Consider the following 15,423-nt stretch of genomic DNA (forward strand, 5'->3'; position numbering starts at 1 on the left):
GTTGGTTGGAAATCATTCCGCAAGATGTTCTTCTGTTGTTAATTGTCATTTTAATTATTTTTCTGTCCATTCTCGGTGTTGTTTTCTTAGGTCTACCACATTTTCCAACCCTATTTGATGCCAACTGTGGCCATATTCCAATTTCTTCTTGATATTACTGACGGTTTGAGTTGAAACTTTAAGTTTCTTCCCTATTTCTTTCTGTTTTAAGGTGGTTTCTTTCAATAAAACACTAATCTGTCCAACTTTGCGAGGACTCAAATCACGAACTTTGCCCATGTCTGCTCAATTGCATAAACACATTAGAAAATCTGGGGGAAAAAAGTTGGTATTAAACTTGAATGCACAAACACACAAAACTAAAGTGATAACATGCAAATGGCAGGCGGACAATGCAATAAACACACATTTCTCCACGCAAATGCCAGACTATTACTGAGCTCTGTCCAGACAATGCAGTGATTGTGTCAGGGTTGTCAGACATTTTCTCTCTGTATTGCCAGACACTCCCGTATAAGACTGTAAAACCAACTTAAAATAACTAATAAATATTTGTTTGGTACTGGTGTGGTAAAGTAAATAAAATATTAGTTAATAAAATTGTTTGCAAGACATTTTTGCACAAAAGTTTTGTCTTTATCAAAAATCCATAATAATTGTGCCAGTACTGTAGATGTTAATAAAATAATTATGTTTTTTCAGTCACGAATAATAAATAATTATTTTTGTCAGGAAATCTTAAAGAAAATAAGTGAAATTTCAAAGAAAATTAGCCTTATGTAGATAGGTTCTGCGTACAAGGGCTTAAACTAGTTATGCAAAAGGTATATTCCGGGTCCGGTAAGGAATTTGGTCCGGGACAGTGATTATTGGTTAAACATAATAAAAACTACCTGGAATATAATTTATGCACAAAAAGCAAATAATAATAATAATAATAATAATAATAATAATAATAATAATAATAATAATAATAATAATAATAATAATAATAATAATGATAATAATAATAATAATAAGAATAAGAAGAAGAAGCTGGAAACCAAAATTTGCCGGTTTTTTCATGCCTCAAAAACACTAGCTGCAACATAATTTCTTTTGGCTTTGTAGCTGGCCCCCCCTCAAAAACGACGGGCCCCCCCTACATAAACCTGCTGGCTACACCCCTGTGGTTAGCTGTCAATCATTTCCTCTAGTTTTGAGTGAATGGAAGATTTCATTTTCCCCCTTCCCTTCAGCGTTGCCAGATCTAGCATCATTATGCTAGATCTGGCAATGCTGAAGGGAAGGGGGGAAAATGAAATCTTCCATTCACTCAAAACTAGAGGAAATGATTGACAGCTAACCATCTCCCCATGGTTAATAACATAATTTGCATGCCTTTAGCATCTAGCATCTTGCTTTTAGCATCCTGCCCAAATCTAGCATAATTTCAGCAAGTTTATCAAAAAGCCGCAAAACCTGGAGATGAGAAAGAAGTTGGTCGTGGGAAGAAAAAGAACGGCAGAAATGTATCCTCTCCAATTGATGCATACAGTCGGTAAACCATACAGGCAGTATTATTTTCCGAAGTAAGTTAGAAACGGCTTTGGGATTTTTTTTTTGTGGCTCTAACCATGGTTTTCTAATCCTTTAACTGCGAGGCATGGGCGGAGCTATGGGGGCCATTCTCCCCCCAACTTTTTGACAACTTCACCATTTTTATTTCTGACTTCATGATGACCATCTTTATTCCTGAAATGAAAGGTCCGAGACCGACCAAAAATCTGCCCCCCAGCAGACAATTCCCAACTCTGCTTATGCTGTGAGGTAATTTTCTTTCAAAATATGTAAAGAAACACTTTGTATTCATTTATACGATATATACGGTACGCCATTGAATCTGACAACGACTGCACTAGTTTATTGAGTTAAAGCTTTGGTGAGTGAAGTTTTGAGTTCCATCCACGCATTCTTGCGCTCTGCGTATTTTAAGTTACGTTATCGTATCTCAACTTCGTTTTTTTCTTCTTTTAAAACTCCTGAATTAGTAATTATGAGGATCTAGCATAATTTGACCGAATCTAGCATAATTTCGATCAGATTTTGGAATAATTCCGAGCTGTGAGTCTGGCAACGCTGCTTCCCTTTGCCCCATCAATGTTCAGAGTTTCTTGTTTGAACACGATCCTTCCCCCGCGATGACTGCCCAGATAGCACGTAAGCTTAAATCAAGGGTCGCTTTCCCTTGATTTTGGCTTAGCAATGTACAGTTGATGCGACAAGCGACAATCAACGTTTATTTTCGCTTGTTTTAAACTTGACAAGAAGCTTGAATTTATCAACTTTCTACTAAGCCTATTTCAAGCTTAATTCATAACGCTTGACGTTCGTCGATTGTTTAGAAAATGGAGCCATCTGTAGGATTGGTGAGTAGTCTTAGAGATTTGGAGCTTGATTTCTTCCAAAAGGTAAACAAAGGTAAGCTATGTGTATAAAATGTAGTAAGCCCTACTTTAGCTTTAGTTACAAAATAAAAAGGTGATTTTTGTTAGACTGGCACGCTGAGTGCTTTTAGGATAATTTTACAGACTAGTGTTACTTCATTACTTTCCAAATATGGATGGAATTTTGATGTTTATACCTTTTATTTTTATTTTATTTTTTTTAAGTATGTGTTCACCCGTATAATGTATACCATATTTGGCATTTATTCCGAAGTTGGGCGTCCGGTTTCGCCACGTTTTTTCGCTGTCATCTCCTTTCTACACTTTCTGCAATTTGTTATTAGGTTCATAAATCCGTGCTCTTCACAAACTTTTAAAAGATTTTGCTCGTTATCAACGTATTGCTTCACAAATGTTGAAGCTGTTAGTTCATTGCCCTTGTACATTCGCCATGTTGATAACATAAATGCTCGTTACTTTCCCACAATGCAACCGTTTGTTTACCTTGCGCTAAGTAGTTCCCTCCGCTCGCCGTATAGTCCCATGTTTATAACCGCTTATATATAACAAAGAAATAGACTTTTCGAGACCCTTATATATTATTAAGCACACAAACGATCAAATTATTCATATCTTTTCTGTAAATTTTAAAAATTTTGCTGGAAACGGACGCCCAACTTGGAACTTAACCCCCATATTTAGCCATTGGATTCTTTAAAGTCAGTGATGGCTCTTGACAATTAGCATCAACATGGGTGCCCGAAGGGGAGGGTAGGGCCCGGGCCCCCCTTTGGCTTACGAAAATGTTTACGTAATATAGCAAACCACGTATATTAAATACCAGGCATAATATAGCAACCATGTAGATGGGCCCCTACCTAGAAAATTTTCTTCGGGCGCCCCTGAATATCAGTACAAAAATTAGAGGTTTAACTTCAGCAGACGGCTTTACCACATTAAAAATTTATAGGTGAAATACTTGATAACTGTTAAGGCATTACTTTAACAGACGGCTCTACCATATTTATATCGATTTTGTGGTCATTTTTCACTAGATTTGAGATAATACTGTTACATGTAGATAATTTTGGAACTTGGGGGCCAAAATCCGGTAAAATCACCGTGTTTACAAGAGAAATGAGTTGGTGTTACGTAATTGTAATTACTAACATAACTAACCAAACCTAACCTAACTAATCAAAAACACAGAAAATATAGGTGTTCTCATTTATGTGGATCGCTCACACGCCTGCTCGCTACGGACGCACCCCCTCGCTCAGCTCGGGACCCCCTGCTGCGCTCCTGCTCTAACTTGGTAAGATGGCATTCTTGCTTTTTAATGGCCACCTAACACAAGTTGGTTCGTGGTTTATGCACTAGCTCCTCATTTAGTGGGTATTCTACAAAAAGAAACCGGAAAATGCAATGTGTGAACATTTGGTAGAACCGTCTGCTCGAGTAATACCCAAGTATCTCAACCTAGCCTAACCTAAACTAACTTAACCTACCTAAACCATAAAAAATACACAATATATAGCAAGAGAGTACAAAATTTAAGCAAAATATTGCCCCCCTCATTTCCAAAAATATGCCGTTACATAACGCTTTACGTAGCATAGCTGAGCGAGCGAAGGGGAATAGAAGCCCCGTAGGACTCGTTTTTTCCTACTATTTAATTTACACACGTTTGGCATTGCAACCATTGCAGACGGTCATTTTCCAAAGCTTCATATATACTTACTGCCATCTCATTCCTTGCTTGTATTCATCTGCCTACCGCCTTGTCAATTAGATCCACCAAAACATACTTAATTTCCCATTTCGTAGGATTCTATATAACAGATACGATTTATTAAGTCTAAACACATTAAAATAATTTATTTAATTAGGTAGAGCCATCTGCCAAAGTTAACCCCATATTAATAGTGAAGGTAGTTAAATGATAATGTAAGTGTTTTAAACTCAATAAATTGTATGTGCAAATGAGTATACAATGGAAAGTAAGTATGTTATGCTGGAGCTATTTGCCAGGGCGCAAGGCGGTTGAATACAAGCAAGGAACGAAATGCCAGTATTTGTATGTTCAGTTTTGGAAAATGAGCGTCTAGAATGGCTGCAATGCCAATCGTGTGTAACTTAAAAGATAAGCAAAAAAAAAAAAAAATCCTACGGGGCTTCTAATCCACTCCGCTCGCTCAGGTGTGGTTCGTAAGGCGTTTGTAAAGTAGTGCCCCAAATCTAGTGAAAAAATCAACAAAATCCATATAAATTTGGAGAGCTGTCTGCTAAAGTAATGAAAATTACGTTTTATCTCTACAATCGAGGAGAAAACTGCTTTGAATTAATACATTGCCTAAGCTTTCTTGTTTTAGCTTTCACCGATACTCTACAAATTTTAACTGATGTGGCTTTCCCAAGAATCGGTACGGATGATATTTAAATACAGCAAGCCTGGACACTCACTCATTTTAGAATGCATCGTGCCTATCTTTCATTCCTTATGTTCTTCCTTATTTATTCGGAGGTTGGGGGCAAAATTGAAATAGTTCAAATGAAGAATATAAGTACTTATGTCCGACTTTATTTAGTAACAATTACTCATTCTAAGGTATACTTCATCAATCTTAGATTAAATGATATCACTCATTTCATCGCTTTACAATAAGTACAAGGAAAGGTTCGATCCGGTATGGACTTTTGGGTTTCGGGTAAAAGAACGATGAATTTCGAAAAATTACTTATTGGATATTAACAATATCTCAGAGTGGATTATTACGCGAAAATAAGTTGGCATATTAGTTTGAAGTTTGTAAGGTAAGAAGTCGAGGGTGTAAGTTTGAAGAAAACTAGGTTTTTCGTTGCTTACATTTTAATCATTTTATCCTCTAAAAACAGTAACTTTTGTCTCTTCATTGATTTTAGTGCTTTTGTTTATTTTTTTTTGCTACCAGCTGAATGAAGTCTGGATCTAAAATCTCAGAAAAATATTTGCAATCTGAACAGATGTAATAAAGAAATAACGCTAATTTTCAGGATTGGCAAAAACCGTATTCTTGTTTTTTTTAAACTTTTTTTTTTTACTTAAACCGGAATGTTTGCTTTAAACCAGGTTTCTTTTATTTAAATAGGTTTACTTTAGATTAAAGTGGAGTAACCGTTGCCCCTTTTTTTAAGAGTAAAGGTAATTTGAGGCTGATGATTCGATTGAACAAGGTCGCAGCCTCGAGGAATGACCGCAACCCGCTCACACTAGAGGTCATAGGTCAACTAGTTCTGCAAACGATTTACCAGTACATCATAAATTATTCAGAAGTCTACTCCTTCAGCATTGGTTAAGCTTGAATTTTCCTTGTCGGAGGCATGATCGTCCACAAGTTGAGTGGGGGTGGGATTTGTGAAAAATACTTTTTAACTTGTCTCTTTAATTGTGATTTTATTTTATCAAGTTTGGAGTTCCTGCCGAACTGCCTGTAGTGCGCTGTCACACCAGCGGATGGTCAACAAAACTTTTCCACAGAAGCTGATTAAGTGTCTAAATTTATAACATTGGAAAATAGATCGACGAAACAGAGATTTCTATTAGGTTTGACTGGTTTGTTAATAATAATAATAAAAAAGGTTTTATTTAGAAAGATAGTATGAATGGTCCAGAACTATTAGTCACTTCTTGTATTGATTAGCAAATTAAATTAAGCCTATATTTCTGACTTTGATTAAATTAGATCTTCTGTACTATGTAGTCTTTTAAAATTGTCCATTGATTTAATGTGTATAACTGTAGAGTGATTCCACTTTGCAGTTCTTTCCCTTTTGGTTCTTAAGTGGCTCCTAAAATATTCACAAGTATGCAAGATCACTGGAACGTATTTCTATCAGTTGACCTCCGTGGATGATGGGTCTGTGGATTTATCGCCTTTGTTATCAAGGGATTCTGGTTTCGAGTTCAAATGAAGAACAATATCTCTCGAGTGCAAACTGAGTAGTGGTTCGGATCTCACTTTAAGCTGTAGGTCCCGTTCTTCATAACCCCGCTGTTATGTCCTTAAACATAGAAAGACGAAGGTGGTTTAATTTGCCCGCACTTTCTTTTTCTCTTTGCCCGAACAAATGAATTTTACAACGTTTGAAATTTTTTGTATTTTCTTCTGTAATCTAAACTTAAATTTAGTTTTATTAGAAAGCACATTATTGTGGTAGTTTTTTTTTTTTTTTTTTTTTTTAGCGCAGGTGACTAAATACTTTTTTTTCAGCAACTTAGAAATGTTAAGAGAAGTAAAGTTTTACTTTAAAAGGATCATTGTAAACTTATCTATTCTTTGAATGGATGACTAAATTAACATAATCTACTTTTATACATTGAGCAAACGTAATACTCTCAGGTTTAGTATAGTAACTTGTCTACACAGGCTAATGTATTTAAAGCTACTTCATGTCTGCTAACCAAATTCGGTAGTAGTCTGTACTGGGACCTATATTTGTAATATTTCCTATTAAAATTAAATTTCACAAGTCTTAAAATAATTTTACAACTCATATTTATTAGTAGCAGTCATTAAATAACTTTAAAATACATTAGTAGGCTTAAAATTGGAATTTACAACCGCGAGCAAAATTGACCCCCCTTAGTCTTTCACGTGACCAATTATAGTTTAGTCTTCCTAGGGTTAATGTTAAGATACACAGATGACTAATGATAGTGAATGATTATGAAGGAATTAGTGGCATGAGAACGGGAAAACCCTCACGAATATGATATTGTCCATCATAAACTCATGAGGCCGGAGATTGAACCAGAGATCCGTCGCACCAAAAGACAACGTTCTACCTCTGAGCAATCAACCCGTTCCTTCCGCAGTGCTGATGAATGATGTCATACTCTAATGACCTGGTCATAATTCTCCAACGTAGTGGTCTTCTACACACGTCTTCCTAATTGTGCCCCATTTTTTCCCCCAAGATTTCTGATTAAATGAACAGCGAAATCATATTTAAATAAAATCTTTGAGTTTTGTCCCACAGTTATGCGGGGCAGCCTAAAGCAAACGGTGATGATGAGAATGAATTAAACGATGGAGTGAAGACAGTGGAGGGGAACAGTAGAACCCTGAGAAAACCCACGCACACGGTGTTTTTCCACCACAAACGTACACTCATGTCCAAAATTATTGTCGCATGTCTATAAATCTGTTGTAGGAATAAAATTTGACAACGAATTCGCCCTGTATTTCTTATAATGTTGGTATGTGTATAATCGGCAAAGACATGTATGTGGCAAATTTCATGTCAAAAGAGCAGTAAGTAGGAACAATAAAACGAAAATAAAACTTTCTTGTCCATTTGTCCATTCTAATTTACGTGCTTATAATTCTTTCCCTATAAAATTTTCCACAAATACACATTTCTCGATTATACACATAGTATCGGTATTAAAAGAATCCTGCAAAATCATTATCAAATTATATTCTTACAAGAAGACAGTTATAGATATGCGACAATCATTTTGGACATGAATGTACATTTTATTGTTTCAATGATTTGTGAAATAATATGTTTTCTAGTTATAATAACACCTTCAAAACAATATTTCCTAAAATTTATTGCAGATATCAGAATGGTATTTGGTCAAATGCAATCTGCTTTAGCTGACCTTAGTGAAAGAGTATCTTCCGTCGAGAAGAAGGTCGACACACTTCTAAGTAATGGTGTGAGTGTGAAAGCAGAGTTCATAAACGAAGAATCCGAACTTCTTGGCCTTCTGCCTCTGCGAACGTTGGATGATTTTCAAACATTTGAGAGAAAGCTTGAAGATTCTAACTTCGGAAAGAAATATGTAAGTGTCCTATCAAAACTGTACAAGTTGTGAAGGAGGTTTCAAATCTTTGTTATATCTTTTAATTTACGTTTTTTTGGAACATCTCTCTTTTGACTAAATGTTAGCATCAACTTCATTTTTGCCAATTTAACCATTATCATGTGCATTAGCTATGGACTATAATTTTGATCAACTTGCCACTCATACTTGCTAATATAGTCATTTAGGCGGCAATTAAACCTTTGCAGTCATTTTTTTTTAGAAAATATGAAAAACCTAAAAAAGTAGGTTATCTTGGTATTTTTCTAATTCTGTTTAAAACAGCACTTACATTGTCACAGTAGATTAGATATCTTTTATCAGTCTCACCTATCCGTCACGGTAAATGGGGATTCCTGGATCTGGTTTCTCCAGTCAATTTGTTTGATTAGTTTCTAACGTATTTTTAGTTTGGGTTCGGTTTTTCTTGTTGAGAGGCGTGCATGTGTATGTATATATTTTTGTGATAGATCAATAGTGTTATCAAGACATACATTTGAAGTTGAAAATAATTCAAGAAATTTTATTACTTATAGTCAATGAAGGAACAAATTGTATTGTGAAACTGATTTGAGGATATCAAAAGATAAATAATAGAACATCCTTGTAAACTAGTAGACAAAAAGTACCAAATCTTTACTTTCTTTATTCCTAAATTCTGTTACCTATAATTTAAGGTAAGTTGAGCCATTTTTAGCTAGTTTCTGTGCGTCATTTAGCTATTTTCTGACACTACTTGTTGGCAGCACTGATTAACGCAATGTTTCTTGTTACTTTTGGAAGTGTATGTAATTTCCATATACATACACACACACGCACACACACACACACACACACACACACACACACACACACATATATATATATATATATATATATATATATATATATATATATAGTATTTTTTTCTAATTCGAACGGACAATGGTCCTTTTAAATAACCGCTATTCCGATATAAAGCTGAAAGTTACCAAATAAATCCCAGGCAAACAGTTTTTGTTAGTCACGTAGCCCATTTGATACGGCCTTCTATGAAACTCAGAACCCCACGCCCTTCTTTTTTCACTAGTATCATTCATGCTTCGTGTTTTTTTTTTTTTTTTTTGCCACTGGTAGAAAAACATAACAATATGGACCCTTATATATATTGTTTTTCTTTTCGATTTCAGTATGCATTAGATCTAAATAATTTCCATTCTTTCAGGTAAAAGTATTACTGTCAATTGGTGATTAGGATTTAAAAGGTTTCGTTCACAATGCAATAAGAAGAACTTTGTGCGACAAGCTCGCAATGGAATTCTCCTACTCTGGCAGGAAATCAAGCATCATGAAACAAAAAGCACACCTTTGGGTCCACCCAGATATGCAAAAGGATCCACAGTAAGTTGATTTGAAAAGTTGTACTGAAATATTTAACTTCATTTATTTATTTATGCTAGTAACCATACAAAATTCCAGTTTGCTAATTACTAAGTCTTACTTCTCTCGTACTGGACGTGTGTTCTCATATTAGTATGTCCCAAGCAATCAGAAGTAATTCTTCACGAATAAAGTATGCTTTGAGTACTTTAGGGTGCTTTTACTGTCAAGTAGTAAAATATGTAAATGTGTTCGCCCTTACTGGGTGAATATAACATCTGTGTAGAATATATAGGAAATTCAATAACTGATCCAACACTACATTGTAAACAAAGCTTTACTGGCAAAGTACACATTTAAACAAATCTTTGCTTGAAAAGGCATTCAAAAATAATTTGTAAGGTGTACGGAAAACCTAAAACCAAATAAAAGTCCAAGGTAGAAATGATTCCAGGGCTAAATAAAATCAATATTGTCAACGAATTTAAATTGAAGTACAGTGTAGGAATCACTACTGTGAAGTATAATTTTGCACCAGACTTTTCGTGTATACCTGTAAACTTGATACTGTCTACCAAACGAATATAACTTCGTTGGGTTGGCAACACTGTTAGTCTGGTAGTATTACATAGTATGCCAAACGGTGTCCCCTGCCGATATTTTAAAGGGGTAAAATTTCAGAGCTCTTTGTCTAACACTAGAACGCAGATAAAACACTAGAAGAACATAGCTTTCGAAGTTACCATAATTCCAGTATAAAAAGAGAAAAATTGCAGGCTTTCAAGACGGCGAATAGTCAAACTTTCGTTTTTCTGTCGTCTTCATCTTTCAATTTTTCGTGACAACGAAGTTAACCAAAACCTAATGTGTTTTTTGTAGTGTTATTTAAGGTGACTTTAAACGTTGACTCAAAACCATATCACCACTAAGGGCACCGGAAGAAAGTCATGTTACAATTGTATCGAAAAATGTAACTTCTCCATTATATAATATACCAAAAGTGTGGTGGAAGATAACTTTCTATAGTACCCTTACAGAAAATTCACAAAATAGGGGCCTAGCTTAGGTGACTTGAAAAATAATATAGGAATTAGTTTCAGCTCTAGGTATCCATGTTTACAAACCATACCATAATTCCGTAAAGCTATTTAAGAGGGAGATTTATTTCAAATGACAGTTTTTTAAAGAATAAAAATCGCTATTATTTGCTTGAAATTCTATCTTTCTTTTCAGCTGCTGTTCGTAAGATGTACACCGACGCAACAGAAGAAATGGTGAAGGAAGTATTGGGTCTTTGGCTGCAGCAGGCGAAGCCTAGACTACTGCGTATGTAAGTATAGTTTTACCTATTTTCCTTACAATCACGAGAAAGGTCCTAAAGTTCTTACCATCACTAAATAAGCTAGGAATCTGCAACTTAGTCCATGGACGCGTTCTTCTCTACATATACGTTTTGTATTCACTACATTTCTCACATCTATAGGTCACTAGATCAATATCATATGCATAGAATTCTGTACATTTGGAGGAAAAAGAGATTTCCACCGTTTCAATGCCTCTTACTTTCCCGGACCCCAAAATATGAACATCTTATTATAATAGTAGTAATTCTCCCTTTTTTTTCTTCCTTTTAGGATATGTATCATAAAACGCTTATGTAATAATTTTAAACGAGAAGTTGAAATATCGAATTCCATGTTTCAAATCTTAAAAGATTTAGATATACCGACATTTTATTAGAATAATTGTAATCCGCACCTTTTTTCTCCTCTCCACATCGTTTCTTTCCCTTTTTACTAACATGTCAAAAAAAGGGGGGCTGAAACACGTGGCAAAGTATTTTAAATGAGAAATCGAAATATTGAACTTCAAATCTCTCACCTTAAGGGATTAAATACTTTACTATAATAATTATAATCCCCATCAATTTTTCTTTCCACCCCTTTTCTTACCTCTTAGGCATATTTCAAAAGCGCTGAAATTCTTATCTACTTATTTTAAAAAATATTCAAATACCAAATTTCATGTTTCAAACCTTCATAAATTCAGAGATTTCGACATCTTATAATAATTGTAATCCTCACTCCTTTTCTTTTCTTTCTCACCTTTTTTCTTTTCTTCCTTTGTACTAAAATATCAAAAACCGCTTAAATATGTCAAATTATTTGAAATGAGACATCCAAATATCAAATTTCAAGTCTGTAACCTTAAGGAATTCGGACATATGGTCATATTTTAAAAATACGTCCCACACCTATTTTCCTCCCCTTCCCGTCGAATTTGCAAAAGTCCTTCCTTAGTGGTATCCTACGTAACAAATCCCATGTACTGTCCATATTTAACGTGTCTATCTTAAGCGATTTGGCCTGTGCAAAGATCGGTCGGTCACTCAATCACTTAGGTCTGTATTTTATATAGCGAGATGAGTTCATTTTTACGCACTCATGTATTAATACACAGTGAAATGAGATAAAATGTTTACCTTGTATGTACTTATTATTTTATTATCCCTTATAATTTAGCAGCTTCCTGTTACTTTCCTCGGAGGGTGGACATTTTAACTAAAATCGAGATTCATTACTGTTTACATTTTTGTTTTCTTGTCTTCTGGAAGAAAGTACCTCTGTTAATTTTATTTTTTCATTACTCCTATCTGCTGAATGAAATCTTGTTTTTTTTTAAGACTAACTTTTATTCCTTGATTAATTTTGGTGTTGATTACTTTTCTATACTGAAGGAAATTTCATTTTTTGAAAACTGCGATGTCACAGTAATAGAGAGATAGACACTTACTGTTATATTTGCCTTCTAAAAACATTTCCTACCTGCTGCATGAAAAACAGAAAGCAACTAACCTCTTTTTTTCTTGACTAATTTTAGTGTTATTTTACATCTTTTCTATCTATTGAACGAACTCATCTCTTGAGAGAAAAACTACAATACCACCCTCTTTCTTGATTGATTAGAGTTAATTACTTCTTTTCTATACTAAATAAAATCATCTTACATTCTGGAAAACTCTGCAATGCCATTGTAATAGAGAAATATGCAATTGCAGAATCTTCCAGACGATAAGATTATTTCGTTTAGTATAGAAACAAGCAATAAAGCACTATAATTAATTAAGATACAGAATGGTATTGTAGTTTTTTTTTCTCAGAAGATAAGGTTTCATTCAGGAGATAGAAAAGAAGTAAAATAACATTAAAACTAATCAAGAAATAGTTTTTTCCCCTAGAAGATAAAGACTTCAGCAGTTAGAAAATTTTGTTAAAAAACAAAATAATAGTAAATGCACATTTCTCTCTTACAAAGACATTCCCGAGTTTTTCGGAAGATAAGACTTCATTCAGTATGAAAAAGAAGTAATCAACACCAAAATTGAACAAGAAATGAAGGTTAATGTTTTATCCACATGATCAGCAGTGGCAGTAATAAAAAAATAAATTTAAAAAAATTAAGAGTAGTTCTTTTCCCCAAAGACAATAGGATGGAGCACGCCAAAGTATGAATATGCGTAAACACTCAACAACAAATTACCAGGAAAATAAATAGGGATACATAGGTCTTAAAATGCATTCAGAATTTGACTGGATTGAAGTAAATGAAGTGATTTTCCTGCCTTGTGCCATGTACACTGACAAATGTTTCTGCTTTCAAAGATGGAATATAAAGAACTAGGTCGATAGGTTGCAGGAGTATTTATTACTTCTCTATAATGAATTGTGAAACGACGCAAATGACCCCGACACGACGTTCCATGAATATGGGTCAAATAAACTTAGTGTTACAGTTACGGTAGTGAGTCATCCCTTCTTCATTTGATATGTATGACTAAGGCAATATGCATGTTTTCGTATCAGTGATTCTTGTGTTTTGAAAGAATGAAACGTTGCAAAGATGTATTCCTCCGCTGTAAGGCTCAGGATTAAAATCCATTTGTTTTACTGTCACAAATAATTCCGTGAATTGTTGCTCAACACCTCCTTACGTATTAGTCGCCAGTAACTTTTTCTTTTTAAGAGAAATATTTCATTGAACTTCTAAGGTATGTTCCAAACTCGTTGCAAAATGGTACGAAGTTGTCCGTGTACACGGTACCTACTTTAGTAAATTCTACACTTTTCCTGTGAATTGCGAACTACACTTTCCCATGCGTTCTGTTGTACATGACGCAGGATAACTTCTTGTAGGTCATCATCTATGATTTGTGTTGCCCCGTGAAGAATACAAGGTATATAGGTTCACACACTTATGGCCTATCTTTCCGGTGAATCGTGAGATCAGATTGCATTTCATACAAGGCATGGAGAGAAAATTAAAGAAATATGTAAATATTTGTTCTTCCATCTCTCAGTGATTTCTTATATCAGTGATCACTTCGTTTGTTTTTCGTAACGCCGTGCTTATACAACAGTACCGAGTGAGTCAATATGACATTTTCTGGATTTATCTCAACTGATGTTCTCACAGAACAATGCACGTTTTCAGCTAGGAAAAAAAACTTCTACTGAAAATTTACTGGCACTAGAACATTGAAATAAGTAAAGTGAATAAATACCATGCAGTGGTAGCAGTGATGAAACGAGTCACATACTTCGTGACTCGTGATCCCGAAGTAGTCAGATCCCTGATCCTGTATGACCCAGACAGATCCGTGCGATCCCGAGACGACTAAATATCAGACTATGGGAGAGTATGTTGTAATTGTAACAAACGCGATTCTTTCCTTTCAAGTGTTTCTTATGAGTGATCGTCAAAATTTAATCGAATAAGGTTGTAAAACGTAAAATGTATAATATAAGGGATGCCGCTGAACCGAAATAGTGTTTGCGTAATGTTTGTGTATAGTAGTGTTTAAAATTACTTTATTAATTTTCAGTATGTGAAGATGAATTATATTGTATTTGACATAGTCAAGACACTTTAAATAAGAAGTGTCACACTGCAAATCTAACATCTGAATAGGTGAGCTCGATTAAGGAGTATTAATTCACTATAAATATTCTACCGTAATGCTATAGAGATCATATTTGGAGTGCTTCCAAGCCATGGATCACCAGATCTGAGAAACGAGTGCCAGACTCTGTTGTCTTGTGTGGCACTTACTTCAAAGAATAAAATGTATTTTAATGAAAGCGTATTTATAAGGTAAACAATATAAATGTTTTCTTTTAACTGTGCAATCAATTACATGTTTTTCAGTACGTATTTATGATCGTTATTTTGGAGAGAACGAAGAAATTCAAAACCTGTAGTGGAAGGTGATACCATTGAAGTTAAGGAACCCAATTAAGGAAATAAGTTAGAAATTATACAAAAAAAAATGTAAATAAGTTCAATAAATAACATTGTAATACAAACTGATTGTTTTCATGGAACCTTATATCAGTTATTGCGTAGAATTTAGGGATAATTTATTTCAATTATGTAGTAGCAGCAGAATGCGAAATAATAACAGTTATGATCGGGGAGAGATAGGAGTAAATAAATAAGTAAAAAAGAAATTGCACTGGAAAGTTTTGAAATGAAGTTTTCATATATTGAACATCCAAAATTATTGAACTGTGTAAGGGTTAAGGATAATGCTTAACCACTAGGTTGTCCACTAACTACACAGATTTACTGTAAATAGTTTGTATACTTCTGACAGTGTCATTGTCGCCTTATCTCTCCAGTAAATTATTGAGGATGAATTTTATTCCAAAATTTTGAAGTGTGGGAATGGCCATCCTCAGTATTTCGCACTCTGTGTAGCAGTGGTTCTAGGATTTAATTTATATTTCT

The 15,423-nt window shown here is 34.5% G+C and overlaps 1 protein-coding gene across 1 annotated transcript; it reads left to right on the forward strand.

Annotated features, from left to right (window-relative positions):
• The first annotated feature begins 2,387 nt into the window (after positions 1 to 2,387).
• Positions 2,388 to 15,002, forward strand: LOC145665295 (uncharacterized). The gene is made up of 5 exons (XM_081732589.1): positions 2,388 to 2,460; positions 8,030 to 8,256; positions 9,482 to 9,657; positions 10,870 to 10,966; positions 14,869 to 15,002. The coding sequence occupies exons 1-3, from the start codon at positions 2,388 to 2,390 to the stop codon at positions 9,509 to 9,511; spliced, it is 330 nt and encodes a 109-aa protein (XP_081588715.1). The 3' UTR covers positions 9,512 to 9,657; positions 10,870 to 10,966; positions 14,869 to 15,002.
• Positions 15,003 to 15,423: the final 421 nt, after the last annotated feature.

The sequence above is a fragment of the Thermobia domestica genome, chromosome 11 (assembly GCF_964235325.1).
Source record: "Thermobia domestica chromosome 11, izTheDome1.hap1.1, whole genome shotgun sequence".
NCBI lineage: Eukaryota > Metazoa > Arthropoda > Insecta > Zygentoma > Lepismatidae > Thermobia > Thermobia domestica.